Source organism: Chenopodium quinoa, unplaced genomic scaffold (assembly GCF_001683475.1).
Source record: "Chenopodium quinoa cultivar QQ74 unplaced genomic scaffold, ASM168347v1, whole genome shotgun sequence".
Taxonomy (NCBI): Eukaryota; Viridiplantae; Streptophyta; class Magnoliopsida; order Caryophyllales; family Amaranthaceae; genus Chenopodium; species Chenopodium quinoa.
In genome coordinates this window covers 1,344,337-1,368,341 of record NW_018743791.1, presented here as the reverse complement: position 1 = coordinate 1,368,341, position 24,005 = coordinate 1,344,337, and the positions used below count along the sequence as shown (strand labels likewise).

General features: G+C 34.8%; 3 protein-coding genes across 3 annotated transcripts; 1 reads left to right on the top strand and 2 right to left on the bottom strand.

Annotated features, from left to right (window-relative positions):
• Positions 1-958: 958 nt before the first annotated feature.
• On the bottom strand, positions 959-2,556 carry LOC110685087 (costars family protein-like). Its single transcript, XM_021861551.1, has 2 exons — positions 2,336-2,556; positions 959-1,439 (listed from the first exon to the last, which is right to left on the bottom strand). The coding sequence occupies exons 1-2, from the start codon at positions 2,414-2,416 to the stop codon at positions 1,236-1,238; spliced, it is 285 nt and encodes a 94-aa protein (XP_021717243.1). The 5' UTR covers positions 2,417-2,556; the 3' UTR covers positions 959-1,235.
• Positions 2,557-3,303: 747 nt separating this feature from the next.
• Positions 3,304-9,495, top strand: LOC110685086 (GATA transcription factor 24-like). The gene is made up of 10 exons (XM_021861550.1): positions 3,304-4,056; positions 4,840-4,926; positions 5,008-5,141; positions 6,005-6,106; positions 6,284-6,398; positions 6,485-6,541; positions 7,010-7,078; positions 7,500-7,568; positions 8,048-8,128; positions 9,134-9,495. The coding sequence occupies exons 1-10, from the start codon at positions 3,781-3,783 to the stop codon at positions 9,218-9,220; spliced, it is 1,077 nt and encodes a 358-aa protein (XP_021717242.1). The 5' UTR covers positions 3,304-3,780; the 3' UTR covers positions 9,221-9,495.
• A 741-nt stretch (positions 9,496-10,236) lies between these two features.
• LOC110685085 (dynamin-related protein 3A-like) lies at positions 10,237-22,928 on the bottom strand. Its single transcript, XM_021861549.1, has 20 exons — positions 22,068-22,928; positions 18,258-18,540; positions 18,127-18,155; positions 17,941-18,042; positions 16,467-16,535; positions 16,299-16,358; positions 16,089-16,202; positions 15,815-15,863; positions 15,616-15,725; positions 15,351-15,443; positions 15,104-15,196; positions 14,892-15,029; positions 14,204-14,317; positions 14,026-14,121; positions 13,476-13,518; positions 13,201-13,346; positions 12,967-13,113; positions 11,846-11,898; positions 11,643-11,742; positions 10,237-10,979 (listed from the first exon to the last, which is right to left on the bottom strand). Exons 1-20 carry the CDS (start codon positions 22,431-22,433, stop codon positions 10,698-10,700), a joined length of 2,487 nt encoding a protein of 828 aa, XP_021717241.1. The 5' UTR covers positions 22,434-22,928; the 3' UTR covers positions 10,237-10,697.
• Positions 22,929-24,005: the final 1,077 nt, after the last annotated feature.

Here is a 24,005-nt window from a genome sequence, read left to right as displayed (position 1 = left end):
CAACCTGATTATAACCCGCAAATTATTGACTTGAATCGAATTCGAGAATGACCCGACTTGAAAATGACCCGACTTGATTATAATATGCAAATTATTGAGAACCGAACCCGACTCAAACATGAGAATTACCCGACCTGATTCTAACCCGCATATTATTGACTTGAACCGAACCTGACTCGAACCCGAGGATTATCCTAACATGTTTTAACCTGTAAAAACCCGAATTAAACCTAACCTATTGTTTACCCGACCCGAATGTAATCTGACCTGTTATTAACCCGATCTAAACCCGATAAGAAGTATGACTCGACGTGACCCGACTCAAGCATGACCTAACCCAAACCCGACCCGCATAGGTTATGGAATTAATCTTAATTGACTCAACCCGAGTTGACCCGACCCATTCTTACTCGACCTAAACCCGACCCGTTTACCCGAATTGACAGCTCTAGTCTCAATCAACTCATTTTGGTGAGTCATTTCGGGTCCATCTCTGCTAAACCAAAGATACCTATAGCTTTATTCTGGTTATCATTATTTATAATCGGATACCAAATGGGCCAATAGTATGAAACTTTGGCCCTGTTTGGGAGAAAGCTGATTGAGTTAGCTGATTTTATTAACTGATTTGAATAACTTATTGTATTAACTGATTATATAAAAGTGTTTGGTAAATAGCTGATAGATTAAAGGTGATTGAGTATGTGAAATGACTAATAAGCTAATTGTGGGATAGGTAGTTTAGATAGGATTTAAAATTAAATGAGGTTATAAGTGTCATTTCACAATAATTAATAAATAAGCTAATTGAAAAAGCTCCTAAAATGAGCTTTTTCAAAAAGAGCTTATTTAGTGGAATAAGCTCTTTCAACAAGCTTACTACTAACACTTGTATTAGCTTGTTTGACTAGTCAATCAACTTAAGTTAGTCAAATATGCTAATATACCCCCAATAAACTTACTACCAAACAGGGCCTTTGTATTATCGATAGGACAGTTTGCTGATGACAAAGATGAGAACTCAATGTTCCAACTATATAGAGAATTGCAGCAAAGGTTTAGCACAAAGACTCACATTCAGGCAAATCTCGACAGCCCAGATACACATACATCTCAGGTAGAGCAAAATTACATATAAGGAAGAGAAAAAAGAGTAATCATACAGATGAGAGAATGAATTACAGCACGTAAGGTTCGTCCTCAATAGAATAAAGGCAGTCGAAACATGAAGCTGATCAACTCTTCTCCGCGACATCAGTAGCAGCAGGAACTGTTGCAGAAGGTTTCATGGTAATAATTTCATTATCATGGACACCTTGTAGAAGAAGCTCTCCGTCATATGTCAATATTTTCCTCTTCTTTGCAGCTCTTAGTGTTCCAACGAGAGCTTCAAATATGTTTGCGCAACGATCATCATTAAATAGGACACCAAAGGTGACCTATATATACAAGGATCAAATAAGATTCAAGCAGCCCTGATTTTGCAGAAAAAAACAGTGAATACATAGAGCAAATTTCAAAGGAAGGCTAAGGATTAAGTGTAGGACAAGTGGACTACAGACTACATAGAATGTATTGCCTGACATTCAGTAGAATATCAGTTAATTTTCTTGTTCTCTCATTCAGCAAGCTAACAGATGACTAATGACTTCTGGGGTGCACTCTTTCGAGCAATGTTGAAAAATCGAAAACCCTCATGGTGACTGAACTTTTTAGTCCTACATAAATGCAATTTTTTCGATATTTTGACTGTCGATATGTTTAACTGCGATTTTCCAAACTTAATTGGAGGGTAATTTTGGAGTACAACGCCGGGATTAGTCTTGTTAATCCAAGCATTTCGCATTGTATTAAGTTGTGATTAAAGCTTTCAATCCATAAGACAGGAGATTCTTGATGATCTCACATAATGAAATTAAATTAGTCACATTACAGTATTACACAATAATTACAAGATTAACTATGTAAGTTTACCAACCATATACTAAAGATATAATGTCATCCAAAAATGTTGGTCTTTCTTAGCACATATCCAAAAATATATGTATGCTCATTTCACTGTCAAATTTGATAATATTACTAAACAATGTCCAATTACTGAAGTTAGATCCTACAATTTCAAAATCCAAAATTGAAAAAAATATAAAGCAATGTCAGATAACCCAGATCAATACATTAGATCAATTATAATTTGATGCAGATAATTTGGCAGAAAAATTAGATTGACCCAGAAATCCAGATCATGCTAAAAAATGAAAATTTTCAATTTCAGTGAAATTGGATAAAAAAAACAAGAAATTTGTAAAAATGTGTTAGATTTAGAGAAAGGATTGACCTTATAAGATCCATCTTCTTGGATCTGACCAAGGCGTTTGATTTCTTCTTGAAGCTTCCCAATTTCTTCTTCAACATTCATGGCTGATGATTTTCTCTTTCTTTGTTTGTTCTGTAAGAGCTAAAGCTGAGGCCGAAGAGACAGGATAGTAATGGACTTATACAAATGAAAGTGTTTCCCACTTTCCCCACTTCTGTTTAAATTAGGCCTTTGATAATTAGACTACTTGCAAATTGCAATAATTGCTTATGCCTCATTAGGATTATTGTGTGATGTGTCATTATCAAATGTCGAAAGTCATATGACACATTTCGGCACAATTTAAGGAAGATTATTATTATTATTAAATAGGATGAAAATACTTAAATCATATGAAGTATAACAATTTATATATTACGGAGTAGCATGTTAGGCATATTCGTATGGTTGTATAATGGAAATAATTTCATGTGAAAAGATGGAAATTAGTTGTAAAAAAAAAATATGCAATGTAAAACTATTGTCAAGAATGAAACTTATTTCTTGTCAATTTCAATAAAATTCCTTAAAGAATTGAGGAGGGTCATCTTGTGGGAGTTGAAAAATCCTTAAACAAAACTTAGTTTGAGTTTCCTTCTATGAATCACTTGCCAATCACATTAGTCACTTAGATTATAAATAAACTAAAGTTTCATTGCGAATATTAACAGTTTGCTACACATATAAAATTAAGTCCCTTAATGTCGGATATGTTATTAATTACTTAATGTGAACATTTACATTTTGCTATACATTTCACAGTAGTATTTTCTTTTTAACCTCATCATCATATGATAAAATAATTTTATTTTTCTTACAAATTCAAATGAGTTTACAAATCACATAGGTTTAAATAAGTCAAATTTTTAACCTCATTTGTTTATACAATGATTGCATCTCACCTCAAAAGCTTAAATTCTACCCCATATCCTCTATTATCACTCATTAAGCCCACAAATACAAGCTTACAACCAAATTTTTATTCCATTTAATTTTTCAATTTTTTTTTTTTGAAACATTTCAATTTTTTAATTTATTCTCTGTGTTTGAAACAAAAAGAGTCAAAGGCTTTAGTCAATCCTTTCTTTCTGCCCTATGCCTAAACAGTAAACACCCACATGGCCACATAAACCCAAAATACTTAAAAAAATAAAGGAGTATAAAATAAATTATTTTTAAAAAATAAAATAATAATCAGAAAATTGTCCCTTGAGAACCTGTGAAATGGTCTCTTCACAAACGACTTTTTGCTCTGCAACACAAAATCTAATTTCCCCTTTTTTTCATTTATATATTTATAATTATCCATTTTTAGCACTACTTCTCTCTCTACTTTCTCTCTCTTCTTCTTCGTCTTCCTCAAAAAATCCAAATTCCTGAGAATTAGGGTTTTACAGAGAGATTTATGCTCTTCGAATGTTGTTGTAATGGAGGTTTCAACGAAGCAATTCGATGATCAAAATCAGCTTGCGATTATGGAGGAAAACGACGACGACGATTTCAGCGCCGGAGGTGAAAGCGCCGGCGAAGATGCGCATGTTAGCATAGCGATTCCTGGTAATGCGAGTAGACCTGCTTCTTCTGCTGCTGCTGCTGCAGTGAGGTGTTCATCTTCATCTCCGCTAATTCGGAAGAGAACTAGTGAGCTTACAATCGCGTTCGAAGGCGAAGTGTATGTTTTCCCTGCTGTTACACCTGATAAGGTGATTTTCTCTCTCCTCTTTCAATTTTTGGTTTGATTTTGTGTTTTTGGAAGCAAATTGTAGAATAGTGATTCAAGGACGTGCAATTGATTGTTTCGATTATACACCGGGGTGTACCTAGAGTGTAATAAACCCGAGGCTATCTTTTTGCTCATTTAGGTAGAGCCGAAAGTAGGTGTAACACGCTCGAGTGTATAATAGACATTTAGTAGACATTCTTGAAATTCAAAGGAAAGAATTAGATGATGTTGCATTTTCTTTGTATTATAACAGAGGATATAATAGTTGATACTCGTAATAATGATCAGATATAGGTGTTGATCAGAACTGGAATATCAGTATATATTATGCAATGATTTTGCATGAATATCTGGTAAACTGTAAGAAGTTTATGTTGATGTATGATTTTTGATGTGAACTTGTAAGATTAGCTATTCAACTTTCAAGCTATGATCATGTGATTTTCTGGATAGTTTTGATGTAATTTTACGTGACAAACAGAATTTAGTTATTTTAGTTGATTTCCCTGCTACTTTGAGCATGTGTTTTACTTCGTCTGGAGGTTTGATTTTGTTGTGATGTGGTTTTTGACAGTTTTTGATGTGAACTTGTAAGGTTAGCTATTCAACTTTCAAGCTATGATCATGTGATTTTTTGGATAGTTTTGATGTAATTTTACGTGACAAACAGAATTTAGTTATTTTAGTTGATTTCCCTGCAACTTTGAGCATGTGTTTTACTTCTTATGGAGGTTTGATTTTGTTGTGATGTGGTTTTTGACAGGTGCAAGCTGTTTTATTACTCTTGGGAGGGCGTGATGTATCAGCTAGTGTACCTACATCAGAGTTTCTACTCCAGCAGCATCATATGGTATAATTGAAGCGATGTATGTGCTAATTATATGTTATTCTATCAATTTAATTGAGGTTATATGCTTGCAAAATGATGTAGGCACTAGGTGATCCTTCATGTGGCCAAAAAATCTCTCATAGAATTGCGTCTTTGGTTAGATTTCGAGAAAAGAGGAAAGAAAGATGCTATGATAAGAAAATTCGCTACACATGCCGGAAAGAAGTTGCTCAGAGGTAATCTTTTCGTGTGCTTTTTGAAGTATCAAGAACTTTTTTCGTCTTGCCCTCTGAAACCTTGACTAGCATAAGTTTCTGTTGTTTCTTATTGCACTCGAGAGATTTTGTTCTGAATTTCTGATGTTGCTGGTAACAAGTGGATAGTTGGTTTAAATCTTATTACTGAAATTTTGGCTGCTTTTAAAATTTCCATATGAAGTATATTATAGAAAGTCTGGATGTGGTTTCCTCCTAGAATCATTGTTTTGGTTCTACTGGTCATACACGCATTCTACAGCTGAACATATTATTGGTAAGTGCAGCTACACGCCTACTGTATATTTTTGAAGGACGTTTTGCTTTTTGTCATGCAAGAATGACATTGGAGATATATATAAGTATGGCCTTCTATTCAACAAGAAACTGTTGGTTCAATTTTTCTAGAATATCTTCTCTCCATTGTGGCTTACCTGATAGGCTTACTCTTTCAATGTATGGCTTTACCGTGGGATGTTCTTTTCTTCTTAGAATCTTCTCTCCATTGTTGCTTCTTGGTTGTTGATGTACGTAAAGGAAAAATTCCCCTTCCTTTCCCTCACGGGAGAGATGCATTAACCTGGGCCTTTAACACCATTACAATAATGAATTTTTTTGGCTGAATAAGTGTCTTTACATTATCATGCTGGTTTATGAATTGGGCTATGTGAATATGGTGTGTCTGTTGAAGAAGATAGTAAGATTATCAATTTAAATTAATTGTTAAGCATTTTTTTTATAAAGTTTGTGCAATTTTAAAAGCTTTGTTGGAGCACATTTTGTGATTTGAAAATATGGTGTTATGCTTATTGCTACATAAATCAACAATATCTTATACTCTGTAGGATGCATCGGAAAAATGGACAATTTGTATCATTGAAGGATCGGTACAACTTGGCTGCTGTAAATTGGGATCCTAATGATGGTACTCCACCTCCAGAATGTGTGTAAGTTTGAATCAACCTCTACCACGTTTCCCTTTTTTTTTTGGGTGGGGGTTGGGGAGGGGGGGGGGACTGGAAGGTGGAAGGGCTTTGCAAGTTATTGAAAGATGACATATTCATGCTGTGTGAAGTATTCTATTATTAAGTGATAGAGCTGATGTGGTATGCTTTTCCAAACAGCCCACGCAGTTGTCAGCACTGTGGAACCAATGAAAAGTCTACACCAGCTATGCGTAGAGGCCCATCAGGTCCAAGAACCCTTTGTAATGCTTGTGGGCTTATGTGGGCAAATAAGGTGGATTTTTAATTCCATCAATCTGCTTAAGACTTGTTGTCATGAATTTGTGATATTAAGAGCTTGAGATATCTGTGCTTGTTTAGGGAACACTGAGAGATCTTTCAAAGGCAGGGAGGATTATACCATTTCAGGGTGACCTGGTATGTAATCTGCAGCTTATACATTTTCTTTAGTATTGAACTTAGTTTTCTAGATGTGGAGTAATGTAAATTTTTTTTATTTTTCCTGCATTGATTGTTAGATATATGAAAGACTAGTGATGTGGTAAAATTGAGGCTTTGTTCTCCATAGCTTTAATTTCTGAAATATTTTCCTGAACTTGTAGCTTTTTATTTATTATTATTGAGCTTTTGCTTAACATTTTCTAAAAATAACTTATTTTGCTTAATTTATCTTCTTTTTTTATTTATTTATTTATTTATTTATTTTATTTTTTTATTGTAACTTGTTTGAGTAAGTTGGAGGAGAAATAGCCCTGAAAGCGCAGTATCAGTACTGGGTTTATTGCCACATGGATTCTGTTGAGATGTGTAGCTCTTTTTATTGCAGCTTTGTCCTGTGTTGAGGAAGTAATTATGCTTTATTTAGATTTCATGATGCATTTTCAGGACACTCCAAGTGATGTAAAGCCTCTGGCCATTGAGCCTGACAGTTCCTATGGCAATCAAGAAACGCAGGTAATATTTCTCATTTTACAATTTATACTATTAAGGATCACCCCCTGTGTGCATCTAATTATTAGGTCAATATTTGGTAGTTAGGGAGCAAATTTGTCCTAGCACATAAGTAGTTCTTGCTGGCAAGTGGCAACCAACTTGGCTGATTCTCTTGGCTTGTTTGAAGTACTGGTAGAACTGTTTGATTTCGTTGTTTTAGACTGCTGTTAGGTAACACACTGTTAATATGTAAAAATGATAAACTTTTTAATTTAGTTTAAAGTCTTTAGTGAGTTATAAGTCAATAAGAGGGCCAATCTAACTATTGTCATTGGCTTGTTAGGACATATGATAAAAGTTCACTTTTCTAAATATAAAAGTGTTAACAAAGCCCTGTATCTTGAAAGACTCATGGTTCACATTGATATCAATCTATTTGCAGAAAAGCCCAGAGGAGGCAAAGCCTTTCACTTCTGAATCAGGAAAAACCTCTACTAGGGAGGATGAACAGGTACAAATTCTCAAATGAAAATCTGGTTTTCTGGGTTGGATACTTGAATATAATAGGTTTTTATAATTATAACTGTTCATCTGCAAAGAGGCTGTTGACAGATGATCAGAGGTATGAAATATGAATGATTTATGCCAGCCCTATTCTTTTCGCTTTGATTCTGTAACCAAGTGAAAGTCTGACTCTAGGTTCTAAACCCAAGTTAATCCTCTCATCCTGCAAGTTGGTGACATCATCACCATGCTTCATCGAGATCATCTTGTGTGTCAAAACTCAAAAAAATGTCCTATTTTTATTTCCTGTTTGTTTAGTTTGGATTACCATATTCACATGAGTGAAAAGCTTAATCTTGGTTTAGGCCACATCATCAACCAAAATCCCCTTTTCAGTGTGCAGCAGTATCAGGAATAGAATAGTTGATTAGAGTTCTGTCTGGATATTGTGTTTACAAGTAGTAACATCTTTCTGTTTCTGTACAGGATTTGCTAGAGAATGACGAAGCAGTAACAAATGATTCTGCTGTCTCATTGCAAAATGCATCAGTCAGTGTCACTGAACAGGTAGTTCAATTTACATGCAATAACGTTTGTGATTGAATGCGTATGGAAGGTATAACTCCCTTGACAAATATGAAATACTAATGACGTTTGTCAGATGTCATCATCTAGTAGGATTACTATTTTTCCCCTATCCGCCTGTTAGATTTACATAAGCATAGATATGAAAAAACAATGTGCCCCTTGTGGCCAAATAGGTTTTTGAATTGTTGGCATTTATTGATCTAAGCGGCAATCCTAAATTAGGAGTTATTATTGGAAAAATAGAGCTTGAAAAGTAGGTTTCCTCATACAGATACGGAATAGATACTGAAGTAATCCCTACTATTTTAAACTAAAGGCGCTCACAGTTTCAAGATTGAATCTTCACTGTTTATTTTTCCCACATACGTAGTAGTAGTAGTATATTGATAAAATAAGTTATTTAAAATAAAAAAGAATAATTGAAAGCTTGGATGCCTTTTCTTCTGAAAGGGAGGGATTTACTTTCAATAAGTAAAAAGTTCATTTAAGAGGGAAAAGGTTTAGTTTCTTCTGAAAAAGTTTATTCTTTTTAACATTTAATAACTTATCAAAGAAAAAACTTCTGAACGGGGAGAAAAGGCCTAGTAATTAACGTGGATACTATTAGCCTTCCACGCTTTGGTGACTTTTAGATCACTGGATCTACTTAAACTTTTGATGAAGTAATTAATTGATTTAAGGTGTTTCTATACAACAAAGGTTGAATATTAAACATTATGTGAACTAAACCTAGACCTTGCACTTACGTCCTGAAATTTGTGTTTGTGCTGTAATTTGTCCTGAAACAGTATGTCCATATTGATGAGATGGAAGTTTGGATAACCTTGCTTTCAACCAAACTTACGTCCTGAAATTTGTGTTTTTGCTGTAATATGTGTTTCTGATGTATTTAGTGCAAATCCAGTGCTTTCTCCTTTGTTCCCATACACTTTTTTGGAATTGTTGTTTATGCGTTTTCATGGCCATCTTGCTTCTGTTTTGTAGGAAGCTATAGAAGAAGTTACCAATGGTTCTGGAACAGAGTTTGAGATTCCTTCTGGCTTTGACGAGTCAATGGGAGCTTTCTACTGACTTAAAACTTATTGGGAACACATTTTTCATCTGGGCTGCGATGGCTAGCACTGCACAAGTAGTTGGTACATGTTATTATTTAGTAATTAACACCTCATCAACTTACAGGATTTTGTGAAGCAAATTTTCCAATCTGTTGTTTGTAAGAGGACTACCTGCCCTTATTACAAACAATAGATTTGAGGCTGTATGTAACAACAAAAGATTTATTTGTTTACCAATTTTAACCTGTCATATACTGAGCCTAAAGGTTTGTGTAAAAGTTTTCCGCTTCAGGTGTTTCTTGGTCATTGACGCTCATTGATGCAAGACACATAGCACAGTCTCTTATTCTATCTACATGATCGTTCAAGCTTAGGACTGGCCAATTGAATACTCAGGTAATGATTTCAGAACTGGGAAAGTGTTATGAAATATTAAGGGGGCGCTTGGTTAGAACAATGGAAATGGAGTGGAAAGGAAACAAGAGAAAAAAATCATGTAACTGTTACCTTTTCGTTCGTTTGGTTTAGCTATGGAAAGAAATCACTGTGTTTGAGGAGAGAAACCTTGGGTTTTGGAGAGGTAACAAAAGGGTGAAATCCCTTACCCTTAGGTAATGGTAATTGTTACCAAACATTTGGTAACGATAATGGTTTATCCAAATCCTTTTCCAACCCAAAACACTACCTCCGTTATAGGTTATGTGTAACGATTAGACATTTTTCCTCTCTGCTTTATGTCAAATTATTGCAGATAACCTGTAACGGAGGTAGTATACACTAACCAAACATGTTCTAAGTGTTAAAGACTTCACAAGGACCCATATAAGGTTAAAATGTCTGGATTAAATTATAGAACTCAGTTTTAAAATCCATGCACAAAATACTACGTAGTAAGCAGTTGTACGGTTGTACCCTAGGAAATGGTCAACATCAAGGATCTCAGTGATGATTGAAAGTGATTTAAAAATGACATTTACCAAGATTGTACGAGTTTTTAAAAAGAAAATAGGCAAATTGTGAAGACACAATAGCTTATAAGCGGATCGTAAAGACCATAAAGTGTAATAGTTTCAATGCAATAGTATATGTTCAGTTACAGGACTTCCGAATATACAATATATCAATACTTCCCATCTTCTTTCAATGGCAAACAAACCAATATTATTTGTATTGCAAAACTGAATAGAGGTAAAACATTCCCTCTACTATACCTAATCGACTTCAGGCGTACTAGCTAAGACAAGTATTATACTGACGGAAAATTAAATGCACCAAAAAAACGTTTGACTGATAGGCCAAAAGTAAAAATAAGATATATGTTACACGAACCAGCGGATTTCATTTTACCACCTCAAGACTTATGCAACTTTTAATATCACTGAAATGAATCTTGACAAACAGTGCAAAGGCTTCTTTCACCGAAGATTCAATTATACTGGACAGACCAATAGAAATGAATGAAATTGGTATGATTGAGCAGACTGACCATATAACTACATATGGACAGTTGGATACAAACCAGGTAGAGAATTACGTCCACCACCACCACCATTAGAATCAGTATTACCATAAAATGGTGACTGTAGTTCGCCTGAGTGGGATGATTTTTTTGACTTGTGGGTTTTAGGAGAGGCTGAATAGGAATCACTTGAATGACTGCTGTTTGAGTACGCAGATGACGGGAGCCCATTAAACTTTGGCAAACCAGTAGCATCAGTACCCAAACTGTATCCCTTCTCAACTGTATCTGCCTCTAGCGGCAATTCATCAAGTACCTGTAGTTGAAAAACAAGAATGCAAGTCGAAGAATGATGCTTAGAAGTCTACAGAATTTCATTCTCTCAACACTAACAGCTGAAGAATCGTTGTGCTCCAAGTGGGTGTAAAGATAGACAACGAAAATTGCAAATTTAGTATCCAGAGACCAAAGAACACATAAGCAAACAGGTAAAAACAAGTAGATGATTACATTTTGGCAGCCATGAATAAACATGAAAAAAAAAAAAAAAAGGCATCCAACATAGAGCAAGGACCACATAGACTTCAAATCATGATGATAACAACCAAAAAACAAAAAATTCTCATGTGCCTACCAAAAATTCTGAAGTGCAATTTATGATCACCTCCAGAAAACAATAAACCCGATACCACTCAATAATCTACTGTCAAGCACTAGACTGTAAACTGAGTCACAATTATGGAAAGTCCAATTATTAATTTACAAGCATTAATTCAAAGTTTCAAAGACAAATTATGCTGTAATTACTCAGATTTGAAACACATATTAACAATTCCTAAACATCACACACATCCACGGAGAATTCTATTAAGCAAATACCAACAGCATCAAAGGCAGATTGATAGTCTCCAAATTTAAGTAAAAATTATATGCAACGATGTAACAGTTCTTAGGGTTTCCTAAGTTTACAGAAACTTACCCGGAAAGCCTGGTTGAGAATGCGTAATTTCTCTCGAGTTTGCCTCCTTTTTGTTGCAACCTCATCAGGTTCTTGCAACATCTCCTCAAAAAGATTCTCCCTGTATCATGGGCAAATCAGTCAGAGGTGTATTCCAAAATATTGTATGCTTTGTTAGATGTTATTAAAAATAAAATAAACATGTTGTGGAAGCTTCATGTTACCTATAGAGCTTTTTAATAAACACGTTGTGAAGCTCTCGCTTTGTATGGTTTACCTGCACAATATTCATATAACAAAATCATATATCAAATACAGTGATAATGACAGCAATAAGCCAATAACCCATTTTACCACTAGCTGTTACTTGTTACTGTGCCAAAGTATAACTAGACCATACTTGAACAGAAAAGCCACACAGAAGTACAGCTTTTACAATCTATATTCCAGTTCATATTTCATATTGTTAACCTACTAGAAAACATTATATTTCAAGTCACTGCAAAATAAACAAACATGCTATATATTTTTTCAATTTAATATATTTTCTGGAAGAGAAAAATCTTAAAGTAGGCCAGCAGAAGCCTCACTCAATACTCATGTGAAAATATATGGAAATCGGCGAGTATAACGGGGTAAATTAATCATATTTTCCAACTTGACCGAGTTATAGGAGAAAGGCCACTGTGTTCTTTTTCATGCTGGTATAGCTCTTCAACCAAAGCACTACAGGAGAAATAATGCACTCCCACAGATAGTTTAAACCATCCTTGATGAAATGATGATGTTCATACCATGATGAAGGAATGCACATGTGGTACATGGATGGTATATACCACATTGATGTGATACCATGATGAAAAAAAAAAAAAAAACTCATATATGTTGGCAGCCTATAGACCATTTAAAGCAGTCAATTCACAAACGATTACAACAAAGTAACAGAAGCCCAATGCCCAAACCAAACCATTGTATAATCAGGAGTTTCAAGGGCATCTGAAGTAGATAAAAGTCTACAAAAAACGACAAATCTGTAATCCACCTGTTTCTCTTCTCCATTTAATCGATTAAAGATTAAAACTCCCACACACCAAAAAGGAAGGAAACTTACTAACTAGGTTAGAGGTAGATCCTTACCAAATCACAGGCTCACAGCTATATATGACTTATATCACTATATTCACAAAGTTTGCATAAAGCATAAAGCCATAAAGAGCTAAGAGAGCAAAAGTGGACTACAAACTTTAAAAAAAGTACATATCGACAACCATATAGAGTTGATGCAAAAGGCAAAGCTAAAGATCAGATATAGGTGGAAATTGATTTAGGGTAGTTAAGATCTCACCAGGAAGTGCATGATCGCCTTAGGCACAGAGTCTTCCACATTCTTCCTGACAATGTCATAATATGACTTCAACAACAATTTGGTGACAGCAATTTCAATTGCTTCATTCTCTGTACAAGTCTCTGCAGGCCTTAGTATTGCTGGTGGCTTCAAGACAGAAAAGAAAATTACTACTTCAAAGCTGACAAAGTAAAGCAAAGATGGGAGCATTATCATTATTTAGAAAACACTTACTTCCTTCAAATGTATCATCGAAAAGGCATGGTCCATGATATGAACAGGCTCACTTGACTTGTTAATGTTGGTTTCTTTAGAAGACATGCGGTTGTCAGTAGCACCAAAAATTGATGAAATCCCCCAACTAGAGTTAGTTGCACCTCCTGTTCAGACATTATCTATAATATCAAAATTACAAAACCCATGGTTTCCTCTGAACATGGTAACTACTGTCTTATTTCAATTTGTCTAGGTTGAAGTATCTAATGTAATAAATATGGGTAGAATCTTACCAGAATGAGCAGGCTTTTCACTGTCAACTACAGACCGAATGCTCTGTCAATCATACAAAATTTGCAATAAAGTCATTAAACAAGTAAATAGTTAGTACTTACTACTCAATCTACTTACTAGCCAATCAGTTAGTGACAGTCATATTTCCAAATAATTGAATGACCTATGTAATCGACTAACATTAACAAGGGTAGTTTGGGAATTTTAGTACTTTTAGGTTAGTAGCCCTTATTCCTAACTAAGCCTTAGTATAAATAAGGGATAGTATATGCATTAGCTATCATGGGAATTGTGAGGAAAAATGTTGAGAGTAGTAACCTCAAGTTACTAGGAGAGTGATAACCTAAAGTTATCAAGAGAGTGATAGCCTTAAGCTATTAATCTATCCTTTTGTACCCAAATTCTGCCATTATTAATCTAAGTTATCAAGCATTTATATCTTAATTAGTCTTTAAATCAGAAAATACAACATCAGTCTATTACAACCTAGCTAGAAAGGGAAATGAAACTTAGTACCCTGCAGATATAGTCAGGTCCGAGTTTTCGTACCTGTTCTGTCATGATTCCATTTGCATTTCGGGGAAGAATAGCTCGTGTTTTGATGGTCCTTTCAGATGCAGGTGCTTTATCTGTATCCCCACCATCCTAACAGCCAATATGCACCAACTATGTAATGAAATAAATAAATAAATAATCATGAACTCATTAATTGTGGCTTGACAGGTACCTTTAGCTTTGGGATAGATACTGAAGTTCTCGAGGACTTGATATGTTGAGAAGCAACCTCAACAGCTTTGGCTCCACCAAGAAAATTAGGATGTGAAGTATTTATGTAGTCCATCTATGAAATTTAAACAAGATTTTAGTCTTACCGCAAGGACTTAATGGGGCTTGATCTAGTCCACTAGCAGATTACTCCTCTGTAGATGTATTAAACAATTTACCATACGTTTAACAAAAAATGGTGGCTCTACCTTTAATACAGGAAATGGGGAATATTATCTTAATAATGTAACAACAATAACAGCATAAGCAATGTAACAGAGTAGATCAAATTGTTTAGCTAGATAGCCTAGATTATAATTCTATGGTGCTCAAGTAATCAGTGAATTACTAATGCAAGTAGAAACTTCAGTAAGTCAGATACAACTCCAATCTAGGTTCCACTTAAACAACCCCTACTCTTGACAGATAATCCTCAGAGAAGACTAGTGTACAAGCAAGAATAAGTAACACACATTACAGATAACCCAATACAAGTAAGAATAAGGACTAATGTAAGCAAAGTCACTAATAGTAGGACACAACAAATTTTAAATTGAAGCACATACAAATAGAGACAACTAAAAACATGAAAAAGGAAAATACCCAATGAATTGAAAATAAATTATTAACACTCTTTTAGCAGCAATTACCTCCATTTCTATAATATGCCCAATCATTGCCTCAGCAGGTTGGAGGCCTTCTCTCAGGAAGCTATTAATGACTTCATCCATTCGCTTCCTAAGTAAAGGAAAGCGCTGCAATTCACTATTCAGACAGCGATGGCTCATCTACACGAAGAATTTTCTATATTTTAGCAACTGGAATTTATTATAAGCCAGATAGTATAGAAAAACTTCACTACCTTTATCAATTCGTCATATATGAACCTCGCACATTGGTGACTTGGATCTAATAAACGAGCAATTTGTTTTCTGATAAGAACTTCAAATGGTACCTAAATTTTCAACAGTTAAATTCAAAAGGTTTAAAAGCCAGGAAAAAAAAAAAGAAAAGAAATGTTTGATGTTAAGACACTTGAACGGAAACCAAATAACAAAACACATTATTAAAAAAAAAACTAATCAATTCGGTATCATTAAAGAGCTTACTTCTGGAACAAATAATGCAGATTTAGGACCAGTTGCATTCTGAATAGCTGTTCGGATGTCATCGTCACTTAAATCCTCACATGGATCCACCTCCTATAATAAAGATTATTAATAATATATAGTAATCGGTAAAAGTTCGCTATTACTTGAAATTACGACTAAAAACAAGTTTTCAAACAGGAAATCACACTAAGAAAGACACAAACATTAACAATAGAAACAGAAATCCAAAAGTAGAGGGAACGAGTAAAGTCAGAATTTGAACCTCTAAACTCTTAACAAATATTGATTGAAATATGTAATGAATTCTGGCACCACCAGACAACTCAGATGTTGACATTTCTTCATTCTTCCCTTCTATCATAGAAGCAAAAGCTGTCCAAACAAATCTTACCAATTAGGCATTAACCATGAACAAGAAAGTAAATAAGATGTATGTACAGACAAACACATAGCAGACCTACCTTCTGAGTACTTAGACAGAATGTTCAAGATGAGAGAGCCCTGACCAGCCTAGCAACAACAAAAGGCAAAGACATTTTAAGTAGAAGTTTAGCAACATGCAAGTTTATAGATCCACTACATTTAGTCTAACTGCTAATTTGAAGCAGAAATTTCAACAGCACTCCAAACCATGCTATATTATAAGATATCCTGCATAATTCTAAACAAACTAACCAAGTGATAGTGAATATTCCAGCTCTTCCAACAGATAACCAGGATACACAATTATCCTACCTTAGATTCAACAATTTCTCCATAGCTGGCATGCTCCTTGGCAACAGATACAAGTTGAGCACTAATATTCGCTTTCAGACCAGGAAGAACTGATTTGATGTGTCGTACTAGAATCTTCAAAATGATTAAATAAATAATTAAAAACCAACCATCAGGCTTAAAACCCAAATATATCAGAAATAAGATACAGTAGCACTAAATTGTTCTCACCTGGTTCAACTTTTTGGCTAGTTGTGGAACGCCGCAATGATCTGCAATATCATTGTACACCTGCATAACCCAAGTGAAACCCCAAAAGAAAGATCAGGAATGGAATATACCTACAACGCAATTAAATAAGCAAAATGAGTAAAATACAAAAGGCTAGAGGTACTATACTGGACGGCTACGGAAAAACTTCTCCTCAGCCACGAGGGCATCTTTTATGCTTCTATTATTCGCGATGTCCTGTTTTGATAAGACACAGCAGAGTGGTGAAAAAATATAACCGACTTGATAACAGAAAACTGTGAAATAATATAATAGGCATGGTAACAAACTAACAATACCTATAAAAAAAAAAAAAGATCTCTCTTTATTCTACAACATCCAATGTAACTTTACATAACGCAAGATCCAAAACACATGGAACAACTAAAGTCTGGTGTTCCAGTAATGCCTGAATTCAATAGGCATTATCAATTGAACTGACAGAAAAGAAAGAAATATTCCTTACTTTTGGAACCAATTACATTACAGACCAAATACAAGTCTACACACTCAACTAACCTTATTAATCAAACTACAAATAACATCAAGTCATCAACAAGGACAAAGATGAATTTTAGATGCATGCTTTGAATTAAGTTGTTTCACGCATGTGCATTGTTAGCAGCCATTACAAAAGTTGTTTGGTATTTCACACAACTAACACAATCTTTAGTGATGCAGATATATACTTCATAAGACAGCAGCCATCATTACCACTAATGGATGCCTAATATGTGTTTAACCATATACAATATGCTGTCTTTTGTTCTTACAATCAGCACCATCGTTATTTCTATATCTATCATCCATAATCTTGTCGTTATAGCTGTTAATTCCACAATTACACTACAACCACCATCGTTTCCCTCTGAAAATGTCCAAAACTACTTAGCTGAAAGTTCTGCTCAATCCCAACCTCGAGGGTACAGCAGTATGGTAAGCTTCACCTCTAAAGAGTCCAGAGAGCAAGATCCATTTCACACAATCAGTAATTGTTACACCTAAAATTAACAAACAATTCTCGTGTAACATCCTCTTCAGTCCAATTAACCGACCCATACAGCCATGTTCTAAAAGCTCATCAATCACATTCTAACTACCTACACCATATTATGTTCTTTAGCCTTTTTATCATGTAAATTACAAATATATGACTATGTCAATGTCAATAGTTATGAATTTGTTTGCTTCTGGCTCCTTGTCAAATCATTATGAATCATTTCATTGGAAAAATCATCCACTATCTACCACTAATATGAGGAATAAAGACAATTCTGACTCAGCTCAGCAAAGATACAGCATTATGCAGCAAAAGCAGGTATAGGTGAAACATGCAAAAAACTTGATTTGAAAAAACCCCTAAAATTCACTTAAAGTAATAAAATTCCTTAAAACATGACTTTTGAGAATTCATTAAAAACAATCAAAAATCCTTAAGCCAAGAGTCAAGAACCCAATAATTAATCCTCCCAACATAAGGAGTATTTGGCAATAAATAGAAATTCTCTAAGACAAGATGAATGGACCAAACATCCAGAATTCATTAGCATAGTTTTTGCAAATATGGTCAAAGCCATCAAAATATATAAAAGAAAAAATATACCTCTTGACTACGATTCACAACGCCCACATAACCAAGTCGTAGTGGTATAACTTTTCCAAGCAGAAAATTGCGAGCATCTGTGCCTCTGTCCATAATGTCTAGCTGAAACACCAAAAAGAGTCCAACATCTTAGCAGAAATCACGGTATCATTTAACGTATAATAAACTAGCTAACATGCCATGCACCTTAGTGATTACACCAATTGTTCGATATCCTGCCCAAAATAAGCCAAAAAATTGATGAATATAGTTGCAAAATCACAAGTTGATTGATTAAAAAAAAAAAATTGAGCAAGAAATATTTTCGCTCAACTTACCATCAGGATCTGCAATTCCAGCCATCTGTAAGGCATCTGAATTTGCTAGATCAGAGTTAGCAGGGGTAACCGCTAATATTAAGCAGCTAGGGATTTTGATGTAGGACATTATCATGGTTCTAATTCGTCCTTCAATGTCAGATGGCTGATCACCAACTGGAACTTTTGTTATCCCGGGGAGATCTACTAAAGTAATATCAAGAACAGTAGGTGAAAATATTTTCAGACGAATCTGCTTGTCAACAACACCTTTGTTTTCTCCAGCCTCTCTGTCAGTTTCAGCCTGCAATATAAAAAAGTATATAATAATAATGATTAGTCATTAGATTTTCCCAATCCTACTAGACTACTAGAGTCATAGGCCAATTCTAAGAGGTATCACACGTATGGTATTAAAACAAGTAGAGAATATAAACAGAGCAACAGCAAGGTGAAGAAGTGATACCAACCAAATTTTATTTGAACTAATTAATTAAGAATATACATGTGAACATATTTTAGAATGTGGAGCACAAAACAAACCAACTGCATTACTGCAAACAAGATGGCTATCTTCAAACATCAAAGCTGAAACAAGTGTACAGTAGATAGTGGTTCTTTCTGGTCAGTAAGCTGTATTTGAGGTGAAATATACTTCGTATTTCTTAACCTTGGTGCTCCAGATAAATGAATAAAAGGCAAATTAAAGCAATAAAGGTCCTGCTGCGCCTAGGTGCGCCTTGGGCACGAATAACAAATCAGGCCAACAAACCACCTGTTCTTCACACTGGCAGCAAGAGGCAGAAAAAGAGGTAGGCTAACACACCACCACAAGGAGAAGCACTACCTTAAAACTGCAGTTTTTGTTGTGTTGGCTTATTAGCTGCACTGCCTTAATGCTGCAGTACTTGTGTTGGCTTTTAGGGATGAAGACATGAATTAGTAAAGGTAGCAACTAAAGTTGTATTTGCTTAGCTAAGTAGTATATATAGGTAGAGAGTAGTAAAAGGAAGATAGGCAAAAATTTGCATTGGGAACCCTTGGAGAGTTATGGCCTAAAGCCATTGTTAGAGAGTGATAGCCTAAAGCTACTAACCTATCTTTTGCAACCTCTTTTTCCATTATCCATCAAGCTTTAATTTTTACTCATTCACCTTGTTAAATCGGAAATACAGAGTCAGATTATTAGTCTATTACAGCGCGCTATGGTCCGCCAGGCGCACAGTATAAAACAGCTAGAGAAATTATATGCGCTTCTGGTGCGCCTCTTTAAATGCGCCTTGCCTAGAGCAAAATAGGTGCTACCATCACCTAGCGCCTAGGCGCACCTTTTTATACACTACTCCAAATAGATGCGACAGAAGCATAAAGTGCAACGATGCACAACCATAAACTCTAAAACTAACCAGTTTACTTTTCTACTTAAAAACTCTCACAATGCAATAGACAATGGTATCAGAATAACTACTACCTCTATTTCATAATTTTTTGCAACTTTGGGTATTATTTGTGAAATATAAAATATTCCAAAGTTGCAAAAAATATGAAACGGAGGTAGTATAATTTAACAAATCAAACCAAGACGACTATACTGGCTCAAGTCAAACAAAATGTCATTCTAAATTTTTGATTGCATCAATTTGAAGCATGGAGGAGGACTCAAAGAATAAATGGAACATAATCAAGCCAATCTAGTAGTACAAGTTCGATAAAATTTCCATGACAATGTTCATCATACATTTAAAAGGAATGAATTGAGAGTGCTCCGCAATTTAAAATAGCAAGTTCCATTTTTTAAGGATTTTGTAATATGGGGGGCTTGTAGCCTAGTGCTTCGTTGCAAGCAACATCAGCCCTTCGTTAACCATGAGCAAATAGTTCTTGTCCAAAGCTTTGGTCGTTACTATATAAATTTGAAATTTCCTTTGAGGACCCTAAAGCTTTGAACCCCCCCCCCCCCCCCGCGCCCTTATTCCTATTGTAGATGGGTGACCCATTCATATACCGAATTAGCATTGACAAGGACTCCAACGAATGTCTCATCAACAAGACATCAAGACCTAGTGTCATGTAAAATAGGCCAACGGACACTCTCAAAACTGAGTTGTGCATGATTTCAATTGCAGAACAAAAGAAAGAAGACCATTCATCGTCATAAATGTGCATTTGGCAATGCAAAAAGCTACCAAATCGATAATCCAGCCTTTTTCAATGCTCCTTTAGCAAGTGAATGCCACTCCAGCAATAAATAATAAATATAAAGAGGAAATAAAAAAATAAAAAAAAAAACTAAATAGGGGAGATAGAAATTTTAATATGATGCAAAAAGAGGGTGAAAAAAGTAGTAAAAAAAACTCCTCTTCACTTATACAGAAACAGTACACAGCATGTACCAATTAACTACAATAGATCGATCTGTTCATAATTTCACTACTGCCTAGTGCATATTTAAGAAAGGAGGAAATGAAAGATTATTACATGAAGCTTCTTAAACCTATAACCTTAGCAAGGGAGTCGTATGTGTTTCCTTATAGCAAGTAGAAGCCCAAACGGTGAGAAACATCTCACATCCTGAATTAAAGCATCAAGTATAACAAATCAAGTAGCTAATTGATTCCTCTTCCCAATCAATAGAGATCACAAGAACTAAATCCTGATACCACTGGATGTCATTCATATTACCACTACTTCCATCCTATACTAAACACTGCCATCCTCAACGTTATAAGGAAACTTGGTTTTACCAATCAGTATAGATATCTTAAGGAGTAAATCCTCCACACTCACTGAGAGCTGTGCATATTTTATTTCAAGTAATGTTTAGTGTTAGTTTTTGAAGATGTACAAGTGGTTTTACTTTGTGTGTGAACATTGATCATTGATTCTGAATTAGTCTTGCTTTGTGCTCATAAGTAAGATATAATGTTACTTAGATTTACACTCTCGTAAATCTAAAATTTGACATTTTTTTTTCCTTTATAAATATTTCCCTTTGTGCTGTCTATTAGAACCTGCCTGTTGCTTGGTTCTTTCATCCGAAACACATCAAAAGCCTTTCACACAACCACACATATAGAATACATACTTCAGGTACATTCCACCAAAACGTAGTATTCATACTTGCAGCTGCCACTAACCATTATGCAAAACACTAGGTTTGAACTCCAAAGCACATAGTACCGTTGTTTACCACCATTAGAAAGCTTAAATTGACCACGCCAAAAAAAAATGAAAAAAAAATATCAACACCACCCAACACTAATTTAAACACTCTACTAAGCATGATCAATAAGCCTCAAAACTTCACTATGTTCCAACTGCACCTGTATATTCAGTATTCTTCCGATCAGACATTCATACAGGGTAATAACACTAAAGAGGCAATCCTGCTTCGAAACAACCATCAATTAAACAAAACAATACTCTATCCACTTAAATACTACCTTAATTCACAAATTAGTCACATTCATTTCGTCCTCATAAATAGGCAAAGAAAATCAGATTAATGCAACATTCAATTCTTACTCACACAGTTCTAATGACTTTGAATTCGAAATTAAGCATTCATATTCGCACTCCACAGATGATTCATCAATCATTTGCCATTATTGTAATCAATCAAAGAAAATTAGATTATAATGCAGCATTTTAACTCTTACTCGTACAATTCTAATGACTTCAATTTCAAATTAAGCACTCAAATTCGCATTTTCTACATTTGATTTACCAATCAATTTCCATAAACATAGCTAAAATGCAAATCAAAACATCCAATTCTCACAAAAAAAAAACAAAAATTTTTACTAAACTCCAAAAGAAACATAAATATACCTGAATTTCCCTCCGAATATCATTGAAATCATAAAAACGTTTTCCAGGAAGATGCAAGAACTCTCCCCACTCCTCATCACTCCTCTTAGTCTGCAAGAGCTGAAGCACAAGCGGACGACGAGTACAAATATCGCAACCTCGCGGCAAGAAATCGCGGCCAACAAGCGCTTCTAGAACGCTCGATTTACCACTACTTTGGCTTCCGACGACGGCGACTTGCGGCAAGTCAAACGCAGGACTACTTCCAAGCTGTGCCGCAATATCTTGAAGCTTGTTCACAATCGGAATCACCGACTGCCCTAACGACGCCGCCGTAGACGGTGGTGGCGATGGCGGCGGGATTGAATCGTCCGCCATTGATGACATTGGAGGTGAGGAGAGAGAAAGTGAGAGAAATCGATCGATAGAAATGGAAACAAACCCTAGAGAGAGAAAGAGGGGTTTTTCAAAATTTTACAGGAAGAAGAAGAAAGAGGAGAGAGATTGGGAATTTTTCAGAGAGGAAGGTGTGATGTGTTACTACTGTGATTTTTTTTTTTTTTTTTTTTTTTTGGAGGAGATTTTTGGTTTTGCCAATTTCTTGGAGTGGAGGAAAGGGAGAGGTGTCGTTTTGAGTTTGAGAGGGAACAACGAAAAAGAGATGTGATTATGTGCTTGTTAGGTGTTACGAGCCCACTTTGTGTTGGACAACCCTAGAATAATTTTGGGCAATCATGGACTCAAATGATGTACCATTGTACCAACTTACAAAGCAACACTCGCACGAGGGATTGAACCTCCAACCTCATGGTTGAAAGGTGCTCTCATTTCTACTTTGTAAGTTTTTTTTTTTTTTTTTTTTTTTTTGGAGTTCATGGTTTTTTTTTTATATGCAAATATGTATTAACTTTGGTTATTTATTTATTTTGAGTTATGGATTAATACAATATTATTATACTACATATATATATTTTTTGGAGTGAAATTAATGCTCATACTCTATAAGGGGTATGATTCGTATGAATTAACCTTTTTAAATGTGACACTTAGCTTGGTAGTTGGTATTGTTGTATGACTGCATTGCTTCTTAAAACTATGAATGATTTACCACTGGATTTTATAGTACTTTTTATGTCATTGATTAGAAAATATGTTGAGGGGTTGTAGAATACACAGTGATTTTATCATACCATAACACAATTGATAACTTGATGTAAAAGTATATCGCATTATTAATTAAATTATGAGGATCAGGAGTTGAGACAATATAATGTTACTAAAATCATAAATATTGAAGTAGAATAATAACAATAATATTTAAAATAAAACACGCACCATGTAATTAGTCATTAAAAGTTAAAAATCTATTAGTGATGGCGTCCATGTACGTTGGTTGGGTTTAGTAATACAGGTTTAACCAACATACCAAGCAATTGAGATAAGATGAGGTAATATTACCTTGCCCTTCTCTGGATAGTCCATTAGTGGCCATATGAGATAACTTTCTTTCTCATAAAATGTCATCGCTTTAGCAAGCTTGGTCTATGAAAAATAATAACGTAATAACTTACTCCCTCTTTTCCGTAATTTAGTTCTTCTTTCGAATTCATTGGTGGTATTTGTTCAAACTTACAAGGAGGTAAGTGTGAAGTGAGTAAGAACCAAAATTGCTTGCATTCTTTTGGATTGTTTATGGACAAAGATTTTAACCATATTGTCATTGTGTCAAATGATAATCAATTTTACAGCTAGTCTAAGTATGTAGGTATGTTTGATGGAACAAATGACAATGGGTTACAAGTCATTTACCAATATTTAAAGTTGCTCTTGCAAATGTCCATCATTGTCATCAATTGATCGCCCCCACTTAAAAACAAACAAAAAAAATTCCATCAATTCCCATCATTTGATATGCACTTGAATTATAGGCAACAACCAAAAGAATAAAAAGTCTATTAT